This window comes from Alexandromys fortis, unplaced genomic scaffold, assembly GCF_014885135.2.
Source record: "Alexandromys fortis isolate MF-2015 unplaced genomic scaffold, M_Fortis_MF-2015_v1.1 scaffold_4, whole genome shotgun sequence".
NCBI classification, from domain to species: domain Eukaryota; kingdom Metazoa; phylum Chordata; class Mammalia; order Rodentia; family Cricetidae; genus Alexandromys; species Alexandromys fortis.
Genome location: NW_026067944.1, coordinates 3830699 through 3841621, shown reverse-complemented (window position 1 = coordinate 3841621; position 10923 = coordinate 3830699). Strand labels below are relative to the sequence as shown.

Genomic DNA, 10923 nt, shown 5'->3' with positions numbered 1-10923 from the left:
GGAGACATTAAATAGTGAGTCAAAACAGCATGTTTTAAAAAGACTGGAAGAAATGAAGTTTTATTTTTAGGCATTTGTGGAACATTGCTCTTTTGGCAAGTATCCTTGCTTTTTGTTTTCCTATGGGTTACCACAAGTTATAGATCTAGCTGCAAACTCCTTATGGTCCATAAAAGAGCAATCTATATCCTGCTGGAGTTGTGCCACTATTTTTTCCACTTAAGACCTCAGTTTTCTTGATTTGAAACATTATCTTCTTTTTGTTAATAAAAATGTTTTATTTTCTTCAACTTTATTACAACATAGTTGATCAGATGTTTTATTTCACCAGATGGTAATATGATATGATTGTATCTATTTGAGATTAGATTCTGGCCTTCTAGGTTATATTGTAGTTTATTTTTTTTTAGTTAATCTTCAAGTTTTCCTTTGGGATAGTTAATTTCAACCTACTTTACAGAGCTGTTGGGAAGAATAAGTTTACATGTGCAGTAATATTTATTCAGCAGCTGATATGTGCTGGGCACTGTCCTAGGGACTCAATCATAAGAGAGGCTGAGGTCCAAATGCACACTGTGATTCCCATCTGAGACCCAAATGAAGAAGAGGCAACGTTCTGAATTGAGAATGTTGTTGAGACAGTAAGGGAGCTCATGCTTATGAGAAGCTAACTCTTCATCCCTTAGCAGCCCTTATTTGTCTGTGGTTGTTTGTCTAGGGTGTGATCACTGTGGCATTCTATCTTCCAACTTTAACCTATTGATATTTCCATTGTTCTGGTCTTGTTTGTGAAGCCATTCCTATGGGAGACTACTTCACCGTAGGTTTCCTACGATTCTGGCTCTTATATTCTTTCCAACCCATCTTCTAAGATGTTTCCTGAGCCATAAATAAAATGTGAGGTAAATATATCTGTTGAGGCTGGGTGCCCCATGGTCTGTTGATCTCTGCATTGTATTCAGTTGTGCTTTTTTGTGATGGTCTTTATTTGCTGCAGAGGGAGGCTCTTTTGATGAGAAGTGGTAGCTACGCTTGCCTTTTTATTGATTATCTAGTTCAGAATGGTCAGCCATGAATATTAATATTCATACCACCAATAAAAATAGACTCATTAGGTTGTATTTATATATAACTATATACAATTATATGAAACTGTAATAATTTTAAAAAGAGGTTATCTGAAGGCGTAAGTCACAAACAATCCCACACCAGTTTGGAATTATGACCAATAGAGAAGCTATTTATTTAAAGGGGAAAAACTTACAGATTACTGTCCCAGACAACAGCCCTCTGCTCAATCAGGAAGGGAGCCTAGTCGCCAGAAGAGGAGCCAGAAGCCAGAGCACGAGCAGAGGGAAGTGGCCGCTATTTTAAAGGGAGAGAGGCCACGCCCCAGAGGGCTGGTATCTCAGTGGCTATTGGCTGAAGGAGTGGAAGGAACTCCTGCAACACCTCCCCCTTTTGTTTAAGTAAGAAAGTTCTAAACCTACTATGAAATTATATACAATAAGTACAAATATCCTATTCTAACTAGTTTAAGTCTTGTATAATAAATAACTTGGCCAAGTCATCAACTTCATCAAAGATCTGAGAAGGGAAATAATGTTATGCAACAAATCACAGAGACAACTAGCTACCTGGGCAATCACCCAAGGTCACGTTTGCAGCATTGAAGCAACCAACTTTGGCTAAGGCCTAACATAACTGACATACCATTTTCAAAGGCAAGAAACTTTTCAAAACTATCTTACCCTGTCTTGGCAGGATATGACAGTCCTGTTTTATCCATGTACAGATACTCTGTATCTCTGTCAGTGGTTGAGGCATGGGCATTTCTTTGCCCAAAGGCCAGTTCTGTCAAAAAGAAAGGCTCCAGGTGGAGTGTCTTTGGTGCTCAACATTCTCTTGGGAATAAATTGGTGTTGCCAGGAGCAATTGTGTCTCACTACCACGAAACTCTGAGTTAGATTAAAGGCCATTTTCTACAGATCTTTGAAGAGGTTGAAGATTATCTATCTATACTGAATATAATCTCTGTGTATCTAAAGAACTTGATTAGTCTAATTATAAATGACAAGCAGATGACTATTGATCTATATAATTCTCAATACCTATCTAACTTAAAGACTAAGACAATGAACAACTGTGCAATAAATGAGGACAATATGACCTCCAAACATAAATAATGTACAAATATACAATGCAATATGGTAAATATATATCAATACATAAACAATATATAAGTATCTTAATCAGAGGTAGAAATGTACACTGCAATATGGTAAATTTATACAATATATATATCAATACAATATATATCAATACATAACAAATGTTTTAAACTGAGGTAGAAGCATGCATGCATATAATAGTCAATATAATTTACCCTTGTATCAATATACAAGAATCAATACCAATATATTTGTCTAAAAACAGTAACTCACAAATACAAATCTATTATCCCGTCATCCAATTATCCCTCTTTTTTTTTCAAAGAGATCCCTGAGCTTATAAAATTCCTCCCTCAACCATATACTAATTACAATCAACCCCTAAATGATGTCCCTAAACCCCAAAACAAATTTTACTGGGAAAGGGGAATACCTGGCACCACCATAAGCCAGGAAGAGGAAAGAATGGTCCCCTGCTCCTTCAGAGGAAGCCCAGTCCTGATCACACGTTGACTGTGAGAATTTTCCTCTCATTGTGCACGACAATATATTTTGTTATTTCAATCCATTCAGTTGGTTGGATGGGACCAGGTGGAGGAGGCAGATAGGAGATTAGGGAAACAGCAGAGGCAAACACTGGCAGGTTCCTGAGGATTGACTCTAGTAGTCACAGGAAGCCATGGATGGCTCGTGAGGTGCCATTTAGTTTACATCGAACTGCATCGCATGGAGTGCATGACCAGGACGAGAGTCCCTCTGAAACTGGAGTGGGTGACTCAGGGATGAGATTGCACAGGCAGGCTGCTGGTCTCAGAAGTAGAGGTTGAGGTGGAAATGACAGAACTCGGTTAGGAACTAGCTGTGAGAGGACTCAAGGATGTGTTCTGAGGTTTAGAGCAAATGGGCAACAACAATATCATTTATCAAAATAGCAACAGCTAGGAGAAGATAGATACCCACCATTGAGAGCGGGAGTCAGGAGTTTTGTCAGAGCACAAAGGGATTAGGCATCTGAATGCACAGGCAACTTATGGATGCCCAGAGAGGAAGAATCAGACTTCTCCACAGATGTACTCCTTGGTGTGTTATTCAATCCCAAATGGTCAGCTTTAAACACATCATGTTCATATATGAATGACACTAATGCACTAAACAGGGTTTTTATTGTGTGCATGTCTGTGTGAGCATGCATGTAACAATAATAATTTGAGAAAGAGTGGGAGAGGTCACTGGAGGAATGGAAGGTGGGGAAAGACGAATGGAGATGTAAATACCGTACTCATATATTAAATTCTCAAATATTTAAGTAATAAGGAATCTGATTGCAAATGTCAGATAGATAGAATTAGTTGCAATAATGTATTCTCAAGGCATAATTAATTTCATGAATGCATTGCTCTAAAATGACTGATTCCCTTGATATTTAATGATGTCTTGATTTTTATTTTAATTTTAGTGGTCACAGAACTACTTTCCTCTTGGTGACTCCCTCTGAGCTGCTAACACTATCCCAATTAGTTATTAGCTTCAGTATTAGAGTAGACTAATGTTATTTGAGGGCAAGTTTCCAAGATACAAGCTAATTTTCATGTTCCCTTTTTATTAGTCTTACATGAAACCGTAGTACTTAATTGTAAATGTGGGGATAATGTGGATTGAAAATGAACACTGATTCTGTTTAAAGGAAGCTGCTCCCCAAAGTGGGAGTGGAAGGGCAGTGGGGAAGAAGAGTGGGAAGGGAAGAAAGGAGGGGGGGAAAGGGGTTAAGATGTTTTCTTGAGTGCTCAATCTACAAACTAGAAGAAATGAAGAATCAATTTTTTTGTCTAAATACGAATTTTGGCTCAAAAAGCCTGAAAATCTGGTCTTAGGGATGCTCTTTCTAACCCTTTTACATTTAATCAATAATGGCTTTGGCAGAAAGAGAAAGCATATCTTTTCCCCTAACACAGACAATTGAATATTGCCTAATTAAATTAATGGCATTACTTTGATGCCACAGAGACTGGTGATATATAAGAGGCCTGGCAATGATTATTGTGTAAGAAATTAGTTAATATAGAATGAAAGGTATTGGACCTAGAGGCTGTAGTTTTAATGTAGACTTGAATGCAGTCTTCTATTTTCTTTTGAAGTTTAGGTCTATATTTTTATTTAAAAAATGAAATCTTTTGAACTATCAAAGTATGTTCAACATTTTATGACTTCTACCTTTATCTACCTTATATTTAATTACTTTAGAGTGCTAGAATGATTTCTGGTTGGGTCTGAGTCATTGTCTTATCCCCTTTCTAATCAACAGAGGGAAGACTATACCACTGGCCGCCTCCACATTAATCTTCACATTGCAGTGAATGCAAAACAAATACTGAAAAAGACTAGTGCACTAAATACAGTTATCAGTCTAGTCTCCTTTTCATTTGATGCAGGTACAACCATCAGCGTTCTATATGTTTGTGGTAGCTGTCATGAGAAATACACTTGACACAGAGAACGACTTGGAGAAAAGCGACTGCCTTAGGTGTAATGTACTCTTGGCTGACATAGAATGCTTTGATGGAAGATGACAATAGCAAAACCACATGAAGACTTACGGTTTGAATAGTGAAGACAGGAGGTCTCCCACCCCAAAAGGATGAGACAAACTCCCTGAGGCAAGTAAGCATAAAGAACAGTTTATGAATATAGGACTCTGCTTGGCTAGGGGTATACACATGCCTCTCTCCAAACACGCACCTGTTAGCAATCTAGGGCCCCTATCTGCACTGAGTGCACATATGCCTGCTTTAAACAATGGCAATAAATCACACTCTGCTCCCCTTAGTGATGCTTCAGTAACACTGTTTCTTTTCAAGCACATCCTGCAACACAGTCTGATCGACTGTAGGCAATATATGCACAATAGGGCAAAACTCTGCCTTTAAGTGAGGTTTTTATACATGTATTCAATAAAATACAGTCATAGCTACCCTTCATTTTCTCCCTCTCCCTTCACCCTCCCATATTCTAAATCAATTCTCATCTGAACTTCATGTGTTATTTCTATTTTGATAACCCACTAAGTCCTGCCGGTACTGTCCTTATCTACATGAATATGGGAACATCCATTAGCACATGGGAAACCTACCAGTGGCCACATCTTGAATAAGAAAAGAAAGAGCCCTCCCCACCCCCAGCAACTATTCACTTCCATTAGCACCTCAGTAAGGGGTGGGGCCTAGGGGGTCTTATATCCCATCTCTCTTGGAATTTAGGTTGGTTTGATCTTGTGTGAGTCTTCAGTAGTTGATGTGGTATCCCCCTCTGTATGCCATGAATATATTTAATTATCATTGGTTAATAAAGAAGCTGCTTTGGCCTATGGCAGGGCAGAATATAACAAGGCAGGAAATCTGAACAGAGATATATAGAATAATTAGGCAGAGTCAAAGAGACTACCGAAGGAGAGAGACACCAGAACCTTACTGATAGGGCACAGCCTTGTGGTGATATACAGATTAATAGAAATGGGTAAATTTAAGATGTAAGAGCTAGCTAACAATACACCTGAGTCATAGGCCAAACAGTGTTGTAATTAATATAGTTTCTGTGTGATTATTAAGGTCTGGGAGGGGTGAATGAATGTAATAACCACAGTCACTGTTAGCTCGCAATTGTGATAGGCGTGTTATATCCAGAAGACAACATGTCACAGCACTCCTTTCCATCCTTTGGTACTTAAATTCTTTCCACACCTCTTTCTGTGATGAACCCCAAACTTTGGCAATGTATGTATGTGTATGTGGGGGTTAATGCAGATATCCTTTTTAGTTATTGGTCTTTATTCTCTTATGCTTAGCACTTTGATCAGTTATGTCAAGTGTAGAGAATACTCTATCTTCTATCTTGATGTCCATGCCTAATTGGGCATACATATAATCAAAATTAGATTTATGATGGGAAGGGACATGTGCAGTAGAAAAATAGATAAAATGAGCTGATATGTTGATCAAAATAGAGAACCACCAGGACTCTTTTCCAAAGTAACTAACCCTCTTTTCTTGAGAAGCTACAGAAAGAAATCAGAGTTCTTGAGTATTTTCACTAGTATGGTCAGTCATTAATATTTTAAAATGTTTATTTATTTATTTATTACACCACAGCCATAGTTTCCCCTCCCTTCTCTCCTCATAATTTCTCCCCCTACTCTTCCTCTATTTCTGTTTAGAAAATGGCAGGCTTCCCATGGATAGCAACAACACATGGCATATAAAGTTGCAAAAAGAATAATCACCTCTCCTTGTGTTAAGGCTGGACAAGGCAACTCAGAATGCTGACTAGGTTCCTAGGTTCTGGTACTTCAGGCAATGTCAGAGGTGGACTCACTCTCTTGGCATGGGTCTCAAGTTGAACCTGTCATTTGTTGGCCACTCCCACAATTTCTGTGCTACTTACACCCCCAGCACATCCAATAGGCAAATTGTGGGTTGAAGGTTTTGTGGCTGGGTAGGTGCCCCTTTTCCTACACTGGACAGCTTGCCTGGTCACAGGAGATAGCCAGTTCAGGTTATGTATGCCTTATTGCGTGGGATCTTAGCTGGGGTCACCCTTGTTGATTCCTTAGAGTTTCCCTTTGCACTAGGTTTCGACTTCACCCTGAAATGCACTCTTTTTCAGTTTTCTCTTTCAGTACTCTTTTTTTCCCACCCCAACCTGATCCTTCATGTTCCCATCCACTCATGAAATCTATTTTATTCCCCCTTTACAGTGAGATTCTTTTGCCCTCCCCAGTCCTCCTTTTTACCTAACCCCTCTAGGTCTGTGAATTATACCATGGATATCCTTTACTTTACAGTTAATATCTACTAATAAGGGAGTAAATACCATTTTTGTTTTTTCTGGTTTTGGGTTACCTCACTCAGGATGATTTTTTCCTAGTTCCATTCATTTGACTGCAAATTTCATGATGTCATTGTTTTTAATAGTTGGATAATACTCCATTGTGTAACTATATCACACTTTATTTATCCATTTGTTGGTTGAGGGACATCTAGGTTGTTTCCAGACTCTAGCTATTACAAATAAATCTGCTATAAACATAGTTGAGCAATTGTCCTTGTGATATAATTGAACAGTGTTTGAATTTATTTCCTGGAGGTGTATAGCTGGGTATTGAAGTGGGTTGGTTCCCAATTTTCTGAGAAACTACCATATTTATTTACAAAGTTACTATCCAAGTTTGTGCCCCCACTGGCAATGGGGGCATGTTTTGCTTGCTCCACATCCTCTCCAGCATGAGTTGTCATTTGTGTTTTTGGAATTTAGCCATTCTTATAGGTGTAAGATGGAATCTCAGAGTTATTTTGATTTGCATTTCCCTTATGGCTAAGGATGTTGAACATTTCTTTAAGTGTTTCTTGGCCTTGTATGGTTCCTCTTTTGGAAAATCTGTTTGGATTTGTACCCATTATTCAATTGTATTATTTGGTTTCATGATGCCTAGTTTCTTTTTTTTTAAATTAATTTATTTTTTTTTCACTGTTCAAGGTTTATTTGGTGTTTTCATTGGCATGACACTTGGGTAGTCGGTTGCGTCATCCATATGCAGATCTTCACTTTACACAATATTTCAATGTACACTACAGATAGATAATACACAAAATAATATCCTTTAGGACACTTATACACAAGATATGCATAATGGATTTACACACTGGAACCAGGTTATGACTAACTGGGAAATCATTGGCCTAGGCATGTCTGGTGAGGGTGCATAGCACAGACACAGCAGGTTCACAGGGTAACTGAAGCCTGCACACAGTTGGCAGTGTCACACCAACCAGGTTACCACTACACAAGTACCACTTAGCATCAGGGTAGAGCTGTGGGAACACAACCGCCCTAACCACAGCTCAGATGAGGAGACAGTGTGCGGTCTCCATAGAAACCCTGCTGCAGCCTGGACAGTGAAGCGCTAGGACATCTGGGGACTTTTAGAACTGCAGCTCTTTCTGGATCCCCCAGAGCGTGTCTGCACTCTTCTTCAAGCGGGCCTCCTCTTCAGAAGTCAGAGTCACCTTCACAACGTCTGAGATTCCATTTTGTCCCAGGACACAGGGGACACTGAGGAAGACATCATCCTTGATTCCATAGAGACCCTTAATCATGGTGGAAATGGGGTGCACCCGCCTCAGATTCTTCATCATGCTCTCTGCCAAGTCGGCCACAGAGAGGCCAATGGCCCAGGACGTGTAACCTTTCAGTTTAATCACCTCATAGGCGCTGTCAACCACCCGCTTGTGAACCTCCTTCCACTGCTCCTTGTCTGCATCGGAGCCCAGTTCTGGGTTCAGATTCTTCAGGGAGACACCAGCGACATTCACGCCACTCCACACAGGCACACTGGAGTCCCCGTGCTCCCCCAGGACCCATCCATGACAGCTCAGTGGGTGAACACCCAGCCTTTCTCCCATCAGGTAACGGAACCGAGCTGAGTCCAGATTGCAACCACTCCCGATGACTCGGTTTTTGGGAAATCCACTTATCTTCCAGGCCATGTAGGTCAAGATATCCACTGGGTTGGAGACAATAAGCAGCTTGCAGTTTGGACTGTACTTCACCACGTTGGGAATGATGAACTTGAAGATGTTCACGTTGCACTGGACCAGATTGAGCCGACTCTCTCCCTCTTGCTGACGGGCCCCCGCTGTGATGATAACCAGCTTGGAGTTTGCAGTCACGCTATAGTCTTTGCCAGAGACAATTTTCGGTGTTCTAAGGAAAAGGCTGCCGTGCTGGAGATCCATCATCTCTCCCTTCAGTTTGTCTTCCATGACATCAACAAGGGCAAGCTCATCCGCCAAGTCCTTCATTAGGATACTGATGGCACAAGCCATGCCAACCGTAATCTTGTTCTGGGGGTGCTGTTCTTCCTTAAGGAGATTCACAATCAGCTGGTCCTTGAGGGTTGCCATCTTGTCGGACTTTTAATCTTTTGGGACCGCTAGTGCACGATGAGCAGCTTCCGCCTAGTTCTTGACTTGTTTATATATTTTGGAAATTAGCCCTTTGTCAGATGTGGGGTTGGTAAAGATCTTTTCCCATTCTGTAGGCTGCTGTTTTGTCTTATTGACAGTCTCCGTTGCCTTATACAGGCTTTTCAATTAATAATGTTTTTCTAAACAGTACTCTTACTTTGTGTCAAAGAACTAGAAACACACTAAGCAGATTCTGACTACCAGTAACATTTTCATATTTAAAATTATTAGTTTTGAAGTTATAATAATTACAAGGTATTTTCATTCCCTTTTCTAGCTTTAATCCCACCCATATAACCTTCCGTGTTCTCTTTCAAAATCATGGCATTTTTATTGTTTGTTATTGTATGCAATATACTTAGGAATATATATATGTATATATATGTATATATGTATAAATAATATTCAAAAATATAATCTGTCCAGTTTGTATAATGTCACTTGTATATATATATATTAAGGCTGACCACTTGGCATTGGACGACTAATTTTCTCTTCCCTGAGTGTGGAGGGCCAAACAATTCTTTGTGTATACAGATAATTGTGTGATATTTGAACAGTGTGTGAATTCCAGGCAGAGAGAGAAGAAGTAGGAGGAGGAATCTAAAAATGAGAGAGAGAGAGAGAGAGAGAGAGAGAGAGAGAGAGAGAGAGAGAGAGAGAGATAGAGAGAGATAGAGAGAGCAGTCCATGAGTCCATGAAGAGCAAGCAGTATGTGCAGTAAGGAGAGATGAGATACTGAGCCATGCGATGGGACTAGTTAGGAAGGCACTTAAGTTAAGAATGAGCTTTCATAATTAATAATTCTCTGTGTTGTTGTTTATGAGCTGGCAGCCCAAAGAAAAATGTGTCTACAAATAATCACTGGAGAAGCCAAGAGAAGTTAAACACACAGCTTTTCTCATCAATGATATAAGGTGCTTAGTTCCTCCTGCAATTCTGGAAATGGTTGCAGTTTACAGCCTGATGATCCTTTGCTTTCTGATGAGTCAGCTCGACCCAAATCTCCCAGAATTTATGTTTTACTTATTCAAGACCTTTCCATTCCTAAAGCCTTGAGCATGACTTCTAGGTCATAAAACTCATAGTTGTGAGAGATGTCATTTGTACTTTATGACAGCTTAAGTGATGTCTATGCTATCTTAGGGTCACGCCAAACCCTCAGTGCCAAAGGCATTGTGTTTACCTCGGTCATTTTCCCTAGACCCCTATCTTGAGCATTGTTTCTTAGTCAACAATAGTCCATCTTATGAATGAAGCCTTATGCATTTTATAAAGAGCTTTAGTGCTTTGTTGTACTCTCAGGACTGAGCTCATTGTTATCTGAAAACCCTTTTCTCCCCAAAGTTGTGCTATGCTTGAATATGGCAAAAATAAATGACCTAATGTTAGACTTATGATGTTAGCTGATGTTAGTCTGGGCCCAGCAGTGGCATCTAAAACTCGGGCTGAACTAAATTTTATTCTTGTCTCTTTCCTCCCTGCTGTAAAGCTTGCAGGCACGCTTCACACCTAGAGAAAACTACCCTTCCCCCTGCCAATTTTACTCAGTTGCTTAGAGTTCTTTGGGTAGGGAGGCCTCATGGGTTTTCCTGTCCAGTTTGGCATCTCTGTTGGTGTTGTTCAACTCCTGTTTGGACATTCATTTGGTGAGACATTATGGGTGTAGCTTCTGATATTACTAGGACATAATCTCACAGCAAATGTTCTATTCCATGGTTCTTACAATTTCTCT

General features: G+C 39.8%; 1 protein-coding gene across 1 annotated transcript; it reads right to left on the bottom strand.

The window, feature by feature from the left end:
• Positions 1-7896: 7896 nt before the first annotated feature.
• LOC126505665 (L-lactate dehydrogenase A chain-like) lies at positions 7897-9139 on the bottom strand. The gene has a single exon (XM_050148859.1). The coding sequence runs from the start codon at positions 9122-9124 to the stop codon at positions 8144-8146; it is 981 nt and encodes a 326-aa protein (XP_050004816.1). The 5' UTR covers positions 9125-9139; the 3' UTR covers positions 7897-8143.
• Between the last annotated feature and the right edge of the window lie 1784 nt (positions 9140-10923).